Genomic DNA, 17,145 nt, shown 5'->3' with positions numbered 1-17,145 from the left:
TATATTTTTATATTAATATGGCTTCTGATGCTCTCAGTCTGGTCTCAGCTTTCCTCTCCATCCACTTTCAGCTATCCTTTTTCTCATTCTTTATGCCCTGGACATCATGTATTTTTCATGGTCTCAACCATAGTGTGCACTTTGTGGATTCAAACCACTGCCACATGCTGTTCCCTCAGGCTGGAATGCTCTTCCCACCCATCTTGGCCTGGCTAACTCCTATATTATCTTCCACATCTCAGCCTGAACCCCTCTTCCTCAATTAAGCCTCCATTACTGCCCTCCCCAGAGAGAGTTCGATGCCTCCACTACTGGGGCCCGTGATAGGGTTCTTGGTATGCCTCACATTTCTCTTTTGTAAACCTCCTCACATTTACATCCTTTGTTCGATGTCTGCCTTCCTGCCGTAAACCACATGAACAAACATGTTTACTTGTTCACCTTTGCATCCCCAGCATCACCTAACATATATGATGCTCACACACTCTCTTTTGAAGAGTGGAGGTGTTTGTTAACTGCTTTTTCTCTTGCTCTTTGAATTTAGTTCTGATTTTCAGAAACCTGCTTGTGATGCATGGTTTCTAGAAAGCAGATTATGTGGCTCTTCTCTTGTTTAACTCCTCTCAGTTCTTGACTCCTGTGGACTTTCCCTTGCTGAGCAGAACTCCTCCCCCAGAGGAAGACATCTGTGGTGGTTAGGGTGGGAAAAGCTTTACTAAGAAGACAGACTTTATATGGCTGGGACTTAAAAGGGGAAATCTGTGCCAAGTTCCCAACATAGCATTGATATGAGATGTAGGGACCATGTGCACTTCCCCAGATTGTCTCTCTTAGCACCACTCTCAGCTGGGGTAAGAGGAGAAGGCGGATGGAGAATATCGCTGGTGGGAAAGAAAATGGAGGCAGATATACATGCACTGACTAGTCACTGTCTCCTCTAGAAGGTCTTAGAATGTTTCTTCCTAAGTCTTACTGTTTTTTCCCTTAAGATAAAGACTCATAAGCGCACAGCACTAGTAACTTCCCCACTCATTGACCAACAGCATATATCCCTAAGAATTGAAGTATCTTAGGTTTGATTATCTATGTGTGGTTTCTTCATTCAGTAAATGTTAATTGGGGCCTGCTTTGACTGTGTGGATCACAACAAACTGTGGAAAATTCTTAAAGAGATGAGAATACCAGACCACCTTACCTGCCGCCTGAGAAATCTGTATGCAGGTCAAGAAGCAAAAGTTAGAACTGAACATGGAACAGCAGACTGGTTCCACATCGGGAAAGGAGTACATCAATGCTGTATATTGTCACGCTGTTTATTTAACTTATATGCAGAGTACATCATGTGAAATGTTGGGCAGGATAAAGCATAAGCGGGAATTAAGATTGCTGGAAGAAATATCAATAACCTCAGATATGCAGATGACACCACCCTTATGGCAGAAAGCGAAGAAGAACTAAAGAGCTTCTTGATGAAAGTGAAAGAAGAGAGTGAAAAAGTTGGCTTAAAGCTCAACAAACTAAGATCATGGCATCTGGTCCCATCACTTCATGGCAAATAGATGGGGAAACAATGGAAACAATGAGAGACTTTTTTTGGGCTTCAAAATCACTGTAGATGGTGATTGCAGCCATGAAATTAAAAAACACTTGCTCCTTGGAAGAGAAGCTGTGACTAACCTAGGCTGCATATTAAAAAACAGAGACATTGCTTTGCCAACAAAGTTCCATCTAGTCAAGGCTGTGGTTTTTCCAGTAGTCATGCATGGATGTGAGAGTTGGACTATAAAGAAAGCTGAGTGTCGAAGAATTGTTGCTTTGGAACTGTGGTGTTGGAGAAGACTCTTGAGAGTCCCTTGGACTGCAAGGAAATCCAACCAGTCCATACTAAAGGATAACAGTCCTGAATATTCATTGGAAAGACTGATGCTGAAACTGAAACTCCAATACTTTGGCCACCTGATGCGAAAAGCTGACTCATTGGAAAAGACCCAGATGCAGGGAAATATTGAAGGTGGGAGAAGGGGATGACAGAGGATGAGATGGTTGGATGGCATCACTGACTCAGTGGACATGAGTTTGAGTAAACACCGGGAGTTGGTGATGGACAGGGAAGCCTGGCGTGCTGCAGTCCATGGGGTCACAAATAGTCAGACACGACTGAGTGACTGAACTGAATTGAATGTTCATGTTCTGGGCTGTGGGCTCAGGATGCAAAGATGAATAAATAGAGTCTTCCTTCTTGTGGAACCCATATGCTGACTGGAAAGAAAAATCTACCCATTTTAAGATGTGATACAGTATGGTCATTGCTGTGATGGACAGATCTGTGCAGTTTGAGGAACCCAGGAATATAAACTTCTAGTTATTATTCAGAAGCTTGCATATTGCTATGTCTTCTGTAAGTGGTTATACCATCTTAAAGGTGTGTAATTGCATCTTTAAAATGTATTCCCTGTATTTTCTTGGGATTTTCTACATCATCTCTCAGTTCCCTGGGAGGCAGAGGACCTAAAGGTTAAGAGTAGGGAGCCTGGAGGCAGGAAGACCGGGCCTGTGGTTTACTTTTCAGCTGGGTAACTAAGGGAATCACTTATTCTCCCACCTCCAGAGAAAAGTGTGCAAATGCAAGGATTAAATATGATGCATGCAATTCATTGTGCTCGGTGCCTGGCATGCAATAGGTGCTCAATTACATCTTCCTCCAGGTGACTGCAGCTTTTTGTTTTAGTGGTGGTGGTAGTGACAGAAACTTGTTTATACTAAGCTTCATGGGACACACACAGAGGTTTAGTTGCTTTTTTTTTCTTTAAAAAAGAAGTTTATTGTTATAAAAACAGCCTAAACATTATATAAATACAATATAAATATGCCTTTAAAAATATGCATAAGTTAGCAGATTTTTTGAGGTAAGCCTACACATTTCAAGAAATGATTTGTCTCCAAAACAATAAGGACATTCAAGCTACATAGCCATTTTTATGTTACTTTTTCAAACCAAATACATAAAATATTTCAAGTGGCACTTCATAAAAATATAAATACCTATCATGTATATAAATTAACTCAAAATCACATATTTAAATATCAATAAATTAAAGATAAAATAGTGTCCTAACGCTCATACTTTTAGTTCTTCATAGAGAACAACATAAGTTATGTGCCCAGCGGACAGGTTTCTGACCAGAGGAGGGAATGCCCAGGAACTACCACAATCATGGAAGCCCCAGCTACTTCATCCGAATAGCTCTCAGGCTGAACTGTAGGAAATTCTCAAGGTTTCTCAGGATGAGGATAATCTTTGCGTTCTTTACCCACTCGTTTGAGGACTGCATCTTCTCCAGCAGGTCAGTGTTTGTGGCTGGAGTGGTTATTAGATCTGCGATCTTTACATGAAGGGAACACAAAACAAAAGGAATTGTTTAAATATTGAAGAAGTATTTTGCAGTGGAGAGGCGCTGTGGCCTGTGGGAAGATATTCAAACAAATTTGGAGTGAAGGAGCAGATGGGGGCCACTGGCCTTGACTCGCCCAGATAGGGGGAGGTCCCTCTGCTCTGAGCCCACCCAGCATGAGACCCTCTCACAGCAACTGAGCTCTGATACGTTTTGCTGCTCTGTCTCTGTTGGACCATAAGCATCTCACGAGTAGCCATCGTATCTTACTTGTCTTCTGTCATCCTAAACAGTGCCTAGCACAAAGTTAGAATTCAGTAGATGTATAAATAACTTTTAGTTAAAGGTATTTTAATGGGTTCTTTGGGGCCCTCTAACTCTAATACTTTTCTTTGGCTTTGCACTCACCCATCCATCTGACATCCATTAAGAGTCAGCTGCTCTGGCGGCTAAAGAGAATTGGGAAAGATTTTTCCATAGACCCACTGACTTGGAGCTAAGTCATGGGGGAAGGCCTCACACCTCCACCTGTGATCCTGGAGCACTGCAACCTCAGCATCGCCATGCGCTTGTTAGAAATGTGAGTCTCAGGTCTCACCCCAGACCTGTTGAGTCAGACTCCACACTGTAACAAGATCCTCTGGGAAACTTGTCTGCACCTTCGACGGGGAGAAGCCCTGGTATAAGGGACTCAGCTAGGAAAGGGAGGCAGGATTAGCACCCATGTGCCTGCTTCTCATTCTCTCTGTGCTTTGGCTCATCTGCAAACTGTGCCATCAAGCTTATGCCATGTGGCATTTGAATGGCTAGCTGGTAGTGACCAAAGCCCTTGGTACCTGCTCTTCCAGCCTTTAGCCTTTTCTCTGCATTAACTCCTCAGCAAAAGAGTATGGGAAAGGAGTTGAAACTACCATAATAACAAGAATGTCATTTGGCAATCTTAAATAATTTTTGTGCTCTCTGTTCTTTGTTATTATGGATGGTTACTTGAGGTTGGATATGCTTCCTTCTGCCTCTACAGATACTTTTTTCCCTTATTTCTTAAACTTTTAGAAGTTAATGTTAAAACTCTCACCCTTAACTGAGTTTTAAATATACTTATTGATGTCATTTGCAGAAGACAGGAAAAAGAAAAAGCTTTAACTATCAGGAAATATTTGTCAGATCTTTTCCTTTACACACAGCCATCTCTTTTGAATTGGCTTTGCACTGCCGAGTTGTCTAGGCTGCCTTCTTTGAGTCAGGCGAGGGGACACTCACCTTTTGCTTCAGGATCTGGATCAGTGTTCTGATATTTTTCCTCAAATCCCTTACATTTTCCCGATTTCCCTCATACTCATTCTGGAGGTAGTCCAGGTATATCTGATACTCCAGAAGACCAGCAGTGGTTCTGATCAAGCAAATCGCCTAAGAGGAAAGACAGTGGGAAAATTGGTTTTTGCCAGCAAGGCATAATTGATTTTAGAAATTTAAATTGCTATAATTCAGCAACTTCTGCCTGTTCCCCTCCAGGGAACTTCAAGTACTTCTTAAGCATCATGTTTTGAGACATTGGACAGCATTAGCTGCCCCATTTAAAATACCTGCACAACGAGAGGCACCACTTAAATGTTTCCCAAAGCCCAGTCGATGCTAGATTATGGCAAGGGGCCATCCTCTGTTACACCCCATAATGCTCTTCCCTCTGGCTGCACTCCTGCCCTTGTCAATGTCAGGGTGAAACCTCCTTTTATGAAATAAGCAGAAGTCAGTGGAGGTTACTGCACTGTCTGAAGGAGAAGGGTGTAGAGAATGATCTCAGAAGGGAGGGCAGGCCTAGATCCTGCTAAGGGCAGCCAAAGAGGAGAAAGATTCCTGGACCACCTTACCCATGATGAACTAGCTAAACCTCTGGGGTTTCCTAACACTTGACAGTGGTGAAAATCCCAGCCCAGAGGGGCTATATTTGACGAAGTTGTTAAAAAATAAGTTGCCTTTAATATCAGCCTCCTCATGAAATCTACATGGTGTTCTTTATATTAATCCCCTTCTTCATTGCCTGCCTGGTCTTTATGTATACAGATGCTTCATGCAAGAGGGAGAACTTTTGACTAGGGAGTAGTGAAAAGTGAACGTAATGCATTTGTACCTGATTGAACCCAGATTGGAAGCATCCGTCCTTTTCCTCCATTTTTGGAAGATTCAGCTTATTTTCTGCCAGTGTGTCCTTGCTGCTTTCACACTCGTCATTCTTCTCACATATCTGGGAAAGAATATCAGAACCGTTATCTTATAAATGCCCCTAAAACTCACACCACTAGAGGGCTGATGCATGATCTATCATGGCCAGGAAGTTCTCTAGGAAAAGTGAAGTCACAGTCCATTAGCACCCAGGCAAGTGAGCTCTACAGAAGATGGGCACATGGGTTCAGTTCTAGCCTCACCTGTGACTTCATGGTTGTTACCTATTCCCAGTCTCAGTGTTCTTATATCTGCAAGTTGGGGATAATGAAAAACCTCCCCATTAAGTTTATTGTGAGGACAAAACAATATTTTATAAAGTGTCAGCACATAGTAGGTAACATAATAAATGATAGGAATTTTGATAATAATTGGATGACTATAAGTTGAGCCAGAATTATATGTCCCAGCTGGAGGGATCTTTCAGATCATCTAGTCCAATTCCATAATTTTACAGATGGAGCCCAGAGGTGCTGAAGAATTTGCCCAAGATCACAAATCTTGTCCAGCAGAATCAGAGTTAGATTTGGGACTCCCAGTTGCCTCTCCTGTATTATTTTCTTTCTACCAAAGCAGAGCCAAACTACCTTACATTTAAAGCTTAGGAGCTGCTGTAGCCTATGGGTGATTTTGCCACTTTGGTGGACTATCAGGTATGCGTCTTACATGCCAGAATGATTTTGGGGAATCCCTAACCTCTGGGCTGGCATAACCTAAAGGTACTGTGACTGTCCTGAGAAGCTGAACAGTCATTTCAGGTGGTGCTTTTTAATCTTCCTAAAGTCCAAATCACACAAAAAAATTGACAGACCTTATTTTTTGGTTATGGAAAAGGAAATCCTGAGAGGCAGTGTGATCCACAGCTCATGCCAAGAATGGAGCTGAGAATGGGCCAGGGGGCAGGGATCCCAGCGCCACTGTATATTTTTCAGGATGAAAAGGAACCATCTGAGACCAGGAGCAGAGGAGAAATTACAGGGCATAGTCTGCCCCTTTGGCTTCAAGTCTGAACTGCCTCCAAACCCAGCAAAGACCTCCCAATGCAGAAGCCCCCATTCACATCCAAGAGCAAGGAAATAGATGCCCACATGGGCACTCATCACCCTGGAGCGAGCCTACCCACCTCCTTTCTCATTGCAGAAATTTTGTCGACCATGCGCTTAATGAGAGCTTCGGTTTTCTCTGGAGTGGTCAGAAGTAGTCTGCCTGGGGTGGTGTCATTTTTGAAATCTTCTCCCAGGGGACCCGGGGTAGGGAAAGCAGAAGTCATCACCAGGAGCAGCCCCAGGGAGACAGCGAATGGAGTGAAGGCGCCTGTGACAGAGCCGAGGGAGAGCAGCCAGTGAGCAGACTGTGCCGCTGGGGGAGCTGTGCTTCTGGCTGCTGGCCGCCCGCCAGCCCTCACAGCAGCGGACACACACCCACCTCCCTCGCCGCTCGGCTGCCAGGCCGTTCCTGGGCTAAGGATTTCCTTCACTTACTTGTGAAGCGGGAGTTCATAGCTGTTCCTGGAGGGCAGATGGAGCTCTCTTTCGTTCCTGGTGGGCCCGAGGGCAGACTGAGTCTCAGACATCCCCGGTCTCATATTTATTGGGGGTTGAGACTCTAATATTGAGACTCATGGGAAAATCCCACATTTGATAAATCTTTGTTGGAGGGTGGGGGTGGGGCCAGAGCGGGTGGGGCTGATTGGAAACCTTATTAAGATTGCTCAATGTGACGTCCTTTAGCATCACAGGAATCAAACCAGGGCAAAAAGTGCCGCGTAGAAGCTTAGATCATTACTAAAGCTAGTCCTCAGAAGCTGGATCACTCTTTCTTTACTTTTTTTTTTTAGTGACTCAGCACATTAGCATGTCTTGAGAAAAAGTAAAGCTGAAATCATGCACAGAGTTTTAGAGGGGTAGCGGGTGGGGAGAAGCTAAGGCTGACTATGATTTTAAAAATACTTTAATTACCAGTGGTTAGACTTTAGTATTCCAGTTTATTTGTATTTGTAAAAAACCTAAGATGTTCTGACCTCAGTTTCCTCAGACCACTCCACAGCCCGCTGGCCTGGGATTACAAATAAGATACTAGGAGCCTCTCCACCCGTCCACTCCCTCAAAAAGGATACTGTGAGCCCTCAGCAGTACTGTTATTTCCTGGCTCTCACTGTGGCCAGCTGTTGCAGAACCTCCTGACTCCCCCCACATCTTGTGCACTTTCTCTAGGAGTCTCCAGGTGCAGTGGGGGTTCACACATAAATGCCGCCACAAGGCATCTGCCAGCTTCCTCCTCACCTGCGCCTGCTCACTTGGGCCATATCAGTACAGCCCTGCTCATTCCCTAGTGGCCTTTTGGGGACGTTCCCCATGAAGACCCTGATCTCTGTCCAAGGAGGTTGTCTTGTGATGCTGGTGCTATCCCTACCACTGGCTATAGGGTGATCCTGCTCCCACTGGGAGGACCCTGGGTGGGTGCTGGGTCTGCTGGTGTCCTCAATTTACCGACACCCACTGGGTTCAGGGTAGAAGTAGGGAGAATACCACTCACCTCTTTGGTAGTATGTCAGAGGAGGATCTTGTGGCATTTTCTGGAGCTTGTGTTCATAGCTGTATGACTTGATTTGAATCCAGAGGCAACTGAGAAGAAATCTACTGATAGAACAGGACTCTGGGTTTGGAATCACACTTCCCCTCCAATGCCTCAGGCTTCCATGTTGGGTTGAGCTTGTAGAGGCTTCCTCGGTCCTTACAATATCTTTTGCAAGAGGGTCCTTGGTTTCATGCAAATGATCTGTATACCAGGCCGTTCCCCCCAGTCTCCCAGACACCCAGACAGCTCAGAAGATTGGCTCCAGACAGCAAGTAGGACCCTTGTATGACACCAAGGGAAAAAAAGCCCTCTTTTTTTTGTATGTTTTGTTTACAAAACACAGTGTTAACATCACAATCAACTTCTTTACTTTGCAAAGAGGATCTTGTCAGGATTGCTAAAACAGGGACCTCAGCTAGGGTATTTAAAACACAAATCGATTTACTTAAGTTTTGTTTTGTGCACAACATGTTGGGACCTGCCTATTGGGGAACGCGAGGTCATTCATTCTTTCACTGACTTTCTAAATTGAGAGGCAGATCCTGTAGTGGTGGTAGCTCGGTTTGGAGTTTGAAAATGAAAATGGCAGAGGATAGCTGAATGGTGTCGCTTTTAGTGCTCTTGGGTCTTGAGCTACTCAGATGCCCCCAACCAAGCCTCCTGTACTGAATGAAACCACCACTCCTGGCTCCCCTGCAATGCACGTGCTAGGCCTCTGTAGTGTGGGACTGCTTCGTCTCATATTTCCATTTTTTATAAAATATGACTCAGTAAATTTCATACAGTGAATCAACAGCATACAGATTTTTTTTTCAATTAAAAGTTTTAAAAACAGGAAGTACATGTGCATGATAAAATGTTGGGACAGAGCATTAGGGCAGCATGGGAGAAGAAGTTGGTCTCCTTCCTTCCCAGCTCCTCTTCCCAGAGATAGTGTCCAACCTGTGGTGTTTTCAACTAAATCCTCTGTTACCCTAATCTGGTGAGGTGTTCTTGGCGACCTACGTACTCATCTCTGTGTTTACATTGTTGGTTCATATATTGTGTACACACACACACACTTGTACACAAGTATATACACACTATAATTTCCCATTGTCTAGATGATGCTGAGGCGATTTCCTATGGTCAGGTACATGGTAGAGGCACTGGCTCTTGAGTTCACACAGCTTGGCTTTAAAGCCCAGCTCTGCCACTTGCTGTCTGACCCTGGCTAAGAAATGCCAAGGATCTGTGCCCCTTGATTGCTCATCTATAAAACTGGGATAATAGCAGTTCGCTGTGGTAAAGACTGAAAGAGAAGATTGTGTGAAAAATCCCTGGAGCATGGTAATTCTGCAATTAATACTTGCTCTTTGTAACATTCCTTGGCTCAGGGTCTCTGGTTTGGAGAAGTCCTCCAGCCAACTGTGTCAGGCAGTCCATATGGAGCCTTGCTTATGAATGAGCCAGACTCCTGTGCCAGTGGTCAGCTAGTCTCCCAGTCTTTTCTCCTCTGAAGAAATCAAATGCATGTTTTTTGAAAGTTAAGTAGAAGATTAAGAAAAGAAAAAAAGTGATTTCCTTTCTCTCTCTCTCTCTTAATGGTGAACATTAAGTTCCCCAAACCTGGTCTCTCAATTTAGATAATGAGCCTAGCTTGTGTCTTGTTGTTACACTGTTTTCCAGGCTTTCTGCTAAGTGTTTTTATGACTGAAGGTTTTAGCCTTCCCCACCCATGATCATCATCATCATTCAAAATCTCGCAAGTGACCCTCAACTGTGAAGGAGTCTGACTTAATCTCAGACCTTGTGCTTCTGGCAGCCCTGGAAGGGCAAACTGTGTGTGGGTGGGAATGCAAGTGTATGGGGAGGCTGAGAGGATGCTGTTGGGCACCACCTTACACACTGGTAGCATCTAGGGTCTTGATTAACATCCTGGCCTTGGGTTGCCGTTTGCTTGTTGGAGAAAAGGGTTCTTTGCTCCAAAACATTAATGCAACATCCGTAACTCCACCATGATAGCTTCTGTGCTTTGGATCTCAGTGGATATTCTCCTTGGAGAGCTCATCCCTCATATTTTAATATGTACAAATGATTAGGAAAGGCCATGCTGTCAGCATTTATTAACTAATAATAGCCTCAACTGCTGGATTGCAGCATCACTGATTTGAAGTGACCACCAGCTGAGACCAAGAGAGGCCTGACAGATGGGGGGAAGAAGGAAAACACCAAGGAACTTTGCTTCCTCTACCCTTGTCTAGGCTGGCTGGTCCTTTCTGTGCCCCTTAGGATTACTGCCCATGACTGCCCTCCTACATGTTGGTGGAATCCAATTCAGAGAGTCCATCAATGCATTCAAAGTGAAGGGGGAAAAGTAACTGCCATTCAGTATTAAGCTCCCAGGAGAAGAGGTGGCGTCCACATCTCACAGGTTAAAATGTGGAGTTGCGCTCCTGTGTCTTTATTCTAGTGGGTAGGGTTGGGTTGGTTCTGTGATTTAGCAGGAGGGAGTATCCCAAGAAAAAAGAGAAGTCACCGGCTGCTTGAGAACTGGCAGTTGCTGTCAGAACGCAGTTTCACTTGTCACTAAGTCCTCAGAGTCTGTAAACCGCAACAGTGGGTTATTTAGCAGCTCCTTCCGGGACTGAGTCCTAGTGAGCAGGCCAGCCAGACCTGTAAGGCTCTGGGAAATGTCTTTGCTTTGAAAAAAGTGGTGCTATTACTGGGAGTGAGAATATTAGGGACATGCAGTGCGTCTACTTGGAAAGGGCTGGCTGCTTTTGGAAGAGGGGCCAGGCCTGGATACCAAAGCTCTGGGCAGTTCTCAGGCCGGCCCAGCTTCTGTCCTGGCCCTCACGACCTCAGCTCTGACGTCCTGCTGTAGCTCCTAGCGACTTCTTGGTCTGGCCTCAGCTTTTGGAGGGCAGAGATGTGCAGGGTTATATCTAGCCTCTCCCTCTGTTAGAGACACGGCTGCGGTGCCAGGTTTCTGATCCACAACTGTGCAGAAGGAGGCGGGGTATCTGTTCTGGGCCCTCATTGTTTTGGTATGTGCTGAGTTATCGTCCCCTGCTGAAGTGGGAAATCCCAGGCATTTTAGGAGGGAAGTGGCTTCTCCTGGGGCAACCACGTAGACTCCCCCACCTTGAGGACGAGCCCTCTCCCCACATCCCTCTGATCTCCGGGCCTGGAAGAGTGTGCCCAGGAAGCTGCGTTGGTGAGGAGATCTTACTTGATGCTCCTGAAGGAGCCCACTGCTCTGAACCCCAGGGCTGGGGAGGTTCCCCTGGCCTGAGTTTCAGTGTTTTATCTCTTTTCCATCTGTAGGGTTGACCTTCTTTGTCTGTGGCTACTGGTTCTGCTTTACTATTAGGAAATCAGCTCATCAGCAAGGAGCACTGAGTTAATTTATTCTCATGAATTATTTGAACCATCTTTGGTTTCTCCAAAGGTCTCAGTTCTCTTGAGTTCAGTGTCATAGAAACTAAGCATGTAACACCATTGGCTGGTTCCTTCTACTCTTTTCCCTCAAAATTGAGGTACTAGTAACCCATTTGAAAGCATCACATGTGATGGTTAAGACTAGGGGATTCTGCTATGATGTATTTTACCTCTCTTCCCTGCCCTTTTGGCTACTTATTTGCAAAAAAGAGACTCTCTTTGTCTCTTTAAATTATACCTTAATGTGTGTTCTTCTTAGCAAGCTGAATCCATGAAAGTAGGGAAAGTCTCTCTAATCTTCTTGATGGAATAATTTCCATGATAGTCTTTGGACATGTTGAATGCTCTGTAACTGAGCCATTGGGGTTTATTACTTCTCAAAGCAAGATCCACCTTGATTGATCAAAAATATCACTGAAGTAATAAGGTAAGCGGGTAATAAGTTAAGCAGGTAAGGTAACCAGGTAAGCAGGTCAAAGAGCCATAGGTAATTTCTTTATTATTCCTCGAAGCAAGATCCACCTTGATTGATCAAAAATATCACAGAAGTAATAAGGTAAGCAGGTAAGGTAACCAGGTAAGCAGGTCAAAGAGCCATAGGTAATTTCTTTATTATTCCTCGAAGCAAGATCCACCTGGATTGATAAAAAATATCACAGAAGTAATAAGGTAAGCAGGTAAGCAGGTAAGGTAACCAGGTAAGCAGGTCAAAGAGCCATAGGTAATTTCTTTATTATTCCTCGAAGCAAGATCCACCTGGATTGATCAGAAATATCACAGAAGTAATAAGGTAAGCAGGTAATAAGGTAAGCAGGTAAGGTAACCAGGTAAGCAGGTCAAAGAAGTAATAAGGTAAGTAGGTAAGCAGGTAATAAGGTAAGCAGGTAAGGTAACCAGGTAAGCAGGTCAAAGAAGTAATAAGGTAAGTAGGAAAGCAGGTAGTAAGGTAAGCAGGTAAGGTAACCAGGTAAGCAGGTCAAAGAGCCATGGGTAATTTCTTCAAGCTATTGAGTTCTGGGTGTGAGAATACGTAGTGCGCAATCCTTGACTTACAGACCTATTGCCACAGCTCCAGGTGGTGCTGTCCTCACTGTAGCCTTCGAGGCCTGGGAACCCAGGCAGCAGGGCTGGTGATTTGCTGGCACTGTGGTCTGCCAGGCCTGCGGCTTCTCCTGTGCTGTGGGGCCTCCACAGTGGTCTGAGTTTCTTGAGAGCTCCATGGAATGATGGGCCTGGAACTTTCACTCTGGAGGCTGTGTTTCTCATGTGCTGCTTTCCTGTAGGCAAGAGTGATGACAGGAGGAAAGGCCTGCCCTACTATGCCTGTTTGCTTGGCAAGTGATCAGAATGCATGGAAATGGTGTCTTCTTCCCTGGCATTTGGAATTGTCTTTGGTGATACCTTTTCTGGGAGGTGATGAACTTTTACAAGGAGAAATAGCATCCCCAGAGGTGTGTTTGGAGCCTTAGTACTGAAGCAATTGCTGCTAACTACCTCAGATTCTCTTGTCCTGGGACAATCAACACAGAGGCTGTAATACATATTCCTTCCTCTGTGTTCAGTTTGTTCACTGAGGCCCCAGACTCCATTAAGGCAGGTTAGGTGTCAGAAGAGATTCAGGTTCTGGGCTTTTCCCATCTGATATTGTGTGGCCATGCTGTTCGTCAGGCGTGTAAAAACCCCCTGGCCTTCATGGCCTGTCTTAGATTTCAAGATTCAGAAGGAGCTTGGGGCTTTTTGCTACCAGAAAAATACTTTGGCCAACTGGAGGATTGGGGGCAAAGTACTCTCTGATCTCAGGGCTCCATTAGAGAGATTTCTCTAAATTCCCTTCTTGCCCCAGCATTCTGTGGATCTTCATTAGTTATGCTTAATAACCCAGAGTCTACTCTTAATAGAGTAAGAGACTCTAAATTAAGAAATAGCTCTTCAAAGTCCAAAAGTCTGATGTCTTGGTTTACATCAAGAGACCTCTTGTGGCTAGTCAGGGTGCCACCCATTTGGACATGCTCTGGACATTGGTGGCCTCAGGCAGACTGACTGATTTGGAAGATGCCAAAGCCCAGACATATCACTGCAAGGTGATAGCAGATTTCTTAGTTATCTGATCAATATTTTAAAATTTAATTGTTTTTAGCTTAAAGAAAGAACTACATAAGTAATACATGTTCAGTGTATTGTAGAAATTGAGAAATAGAGATAGGCCAAAACACTGCATAATAATTTTATCACCCAGTGGTAATCATTGCTTATCCTGTAATTATTGTTCTTGTCATTTTTCTCTGTAGCTACACATCTGTCAGGATATGGGAAATAGAAAAATACCATCCATAGTGTATTATAACCTGCTTTTCCTTTTTTATACTGCTTTGTATCTGTAACATTCTGGGTAATTCTCTGAGTAGAGATGATGTAAACAATGGCTGTAGCCAAACTCATCAGAGCTGAGAAGGGAAACATCGAGTGAGGTTTATTGATTACTGCTGCAGACGCACACTGTTCACTGCTCCCTGGAGAAAGAGCGCATGTCTGAATGGGGATAAGATGCATTTAAAACATTCAGTGAGTTTCCCAGGGGGATAACTGATCACTTGTTTGTGGAACAGCATAATCTCTAAATCAGTAAGTCGTGCTGATGGTTTGACATCATGAAAGTGAAATTTGCAGTTCGACCGATACTTGCTTCTCAGGTGGTTCTGGTAATTTAACATAGCCGAGCTCCGATTGGCTCTTGTGCAGGGCATCGATCTGTAGCTCGTTGCCCTTGGTTTCAGGATGGCTGGGGAGTTGTCACAGGTGATGGTGTCATCGTCTCTTCTCATCGAGCTCATTTCCCCTAGTACTTTGAGGTTCCTTGCAGGGGTCTGTTCTACAGAGAGAGGAAAAAAATTGTACATTTTGATAAGGAGTTTGTAGTCTTGCAACATTTCTCTCCTTTCCAACTCCAGTTCTGGTTGTGTTTCCACCTGTTGGGATTGTGTTGCTTGTGCAAGAAAACTGCATTTCCTGTGGGAGCTGAAGGTAGACCTGTCACAAAGCAGATGCCTGCAGGCCTTGATGTTGGTTGGGAGATACGTTTGGGTAAGAGGTAGACAGCCCTGGCCTCTCTTGATCAAGGACTCTGAGTTGCTAGAATGGGCTACTGCTGGATATGTCAGCATCCCCTAATCCCAACCTCTGCTGCTGATCTGTTTAAAAATAAGTGCTTAACAATAAGCACCTATTTAAGAGACTTTGGACATATAGAATGATGTTCTAGGACTCCTGGCCCTTGGATTCCATAACCACAGTAGTTTTCCTGCTAAGGTATTTTAAGTAATTGAGGATTGATGTGGGATATGAGGGTCAGTCAGGTATTTTTTGAATGCTAAGTGCTAGACTAGATGCTTTACACACATTAGTTCATTTACCTTCCACTCTATAGAGTGGCAGTTATTAGCTTTATTTTATGCATTAGGAAACTGAAGCTCAGAGACATTAGATGACTTACCTGAGATCACACAGGCTTCTGTAACTGTGAAGAAGCTTGCTGGTGTTTGGGAGGAGAGGTAAGATGTGGTGGATAGGTTAGGTGTAGGGTTGCCAGGTAAAATATAGGATGCCCAGATAAATTTCAGGTATACAACAAATAATTTTTAAGTGAAAGTATTTTCCAAATATTGCATGGAATGTACTTATGCTATAAATGTATTCCTTGTTCATTTGAAATTCAGGTTTAACTAGGCATCTTGTATTTTTATTGATTAAAGCTAACAATTTTTGTTAGGTAGACAAAACTATGGAGGGTGAGTTAGAAAGCTAGGTGGAAGAGAAGCAAATAGGGAGCCAAGGAAGATGGTTTGAGGAGGGCGTGGTTTGATGAAAGTGTTTAATCTGAATGAACAGAAAGAAGTCCCCAGGGGATGGAGAAGGAGGTGGGTTTGGAGGCTATTGAAGAACCATCTCAGCGTGAGAACAGGATGGAGCCCAGGCAGATGTACGTTGGGGCTGGCTGGTTCACATTCAGAGGAGCCAACTGTGTTCATCTCCTCCCAGCTCTGCCCTCCGTGGTTCCTGGTGGTAGCTTTATATTAGACAGGGCAGGTGGAAATTGGCAAAAGCTAGGAATCAGGGCCCCCAGAAGGCTAGTTATTATATGTCTTCCAGCATATCTGTGGGCCTACAGAGATGGAAGGATATTTTGAAGGCCCAAATCAATGCAATCTAGAGATTGGTTATTAAATAGCTGTGGTTTAGGGAGTATAGAGAAAGCATGTAATCAAAGGTTATTTAAGCTTACTTTTCAAAGGCAATTGGCCATAAAACTTTTTAAGGAAACAAATTGTTCTGGTCAAAACATACTGCTACTATGTCCCCAAATGAAGGCTGCTGTTTTTATAAATAAATTGACACAGACTGCACACTGAGTTTAGGGGAGTAAGGATATGCACAGGGTAGAATTTTTGTTCTACAGAGTTAGCTGTCCTTAAGTTTCCCCAGCCAGGTACTGGCTCATGCCTTAGTGGATCAGGGCAGAGACTGAGCCCAGCTCTTGAGCTCTGGCCATGTCAGGGACTGAAGACTGGTCATGGTGAGAGAATAAGACTGGTCACGGTGAGAGAATTAGACACATCAAGGCGGCAGCCCATGGGCTTGTAGGTTTCCGCTTTGTCACCATTCTGTCACAACCAGAATAGATGAGTCAAGAGTCCAGCTTTGGGGCATTTAGTGGACAGGATGAAGAAAGCCCCGAAGCATTCTTAGGGTCCCCAAAGATTGCTGCTTATGTCATAAGTTTTGCTCTTAACTACTAAAATCACAAAAAAATCACTTCTACTGTTATTCTTGGCATTGTGTCTTATTGTACTACATCCTTTTGTTTTTGATTCATCTCTGTTACAGTTCTGTTGCATATTTCTAGGACATTGCATTAGGAAAACAAACATTTAAGTGCCATTAAATTCAACCCTGCCTCCTAATAGTACCCTCCTGATGACAGGAATGTGTTGATATTTGACTGTGTCATAATCAAACTTCAGAATATTGAGTAAAACATAAAATTCCCTGACAGAAACTTGGTTCCACTACATGGCACAGCTCCCAGGCAGATCACATTAGGCTCTAGGCTACAATTTCCTCCTGCTGTCCAAAGGATGTAAGTCTTTTCATAACAGTTTCAGCACAGGGTAGAATGACATCTTGCGGATGCCATGACGTCTCTCTGCTCTGAACTTCCATTAGGACTCAGACCGTGCCTTGATCCTCCGGGAAGCTTTTGCTGACCCATTTCCAGGAATAGTGAGGGTCATCTTCTGGGTTCTCCTGCAGTGTCGTGTGCTATACTAATCAGTTTCCAGACAATGTCATGATGGCACAGGCTCTGGAGCCAGACTGCCTCAATTCAAATTACCATTCTGTATTCTACAGGTGTGGTCAACTGGGAAGTTACTGACCATCTAGTCTTCATTCTTCTCATTTACAAAATAGGGGGTAGCAGTTGTACCTTCTCTCATGTAGTTGTTGGAATCTATGTAAGGAGCTTAGCATCCTGCCT

General features: G+C 44.1%; 1 protein-coding gene across 2 annotated transcripts; it reads right to left on the bottom strand.

The window, feature by feature from the left end:
• Positions 1-2,787: 2,787 nt before the first annotated feature.
• IL6 (interleukin 6) lies at positions 2,788-8,279 on the bottom strand. 2 transcript variants are annotated; one of them, XM_044946372.1, is made up of 5 exons: positions 8,148-8,279; positions 6,736-6,926; positions 5,521-5,634; positions 4,653-4,799; positions 2,788-3,383 (listed from the first exon to the last, which is right to left on the bottom strand). In XM_044946372.1, the coding sequence occupies exons 1-5, from the start codon at positions 8,182-8,184 to the stop codon at positions 3,228-3,230; spliced, it is 645 nt and encodes a 214-aa protein (XP_044802307.1). In that variant the 5' UTR covers positions 8,185-8,279; the 3' UTR covers positions 2,788-3,227. The 2 variants fall into 2 exon arrangements, with proteins under 2 accessions (XP_044802307.1, NP_001277909.1); NM_001290980.1 differs by lacking the exon at positions 8,148-8,279 and adding an exon at positions 7,094-7,151 and having other exon boundaries at positions 3,175-3,383.
• Between the last annotated feature and the right edge of the window lie 8,866 nt (positions 8,280-17,145).

This window comes from Bubalus bubalis, chromosome 8, assembly GCF_019923935.1.
Source record: "Bubalus bubalis isolate 160015118507 breed Murrah chromosome 8, NDDB_SH_1, whole genome shotgun sequence".
NCBI lineage: Eukaryota > Metazoa > Chordata > Mammalia > Artiodactyla > Bovidae > Bubalus > Bubalus bubalis.
Note: the sequence above shows the minus strand (reverse complement) of the source record. Positions and strands in the feature narration are given on the sequence as shown.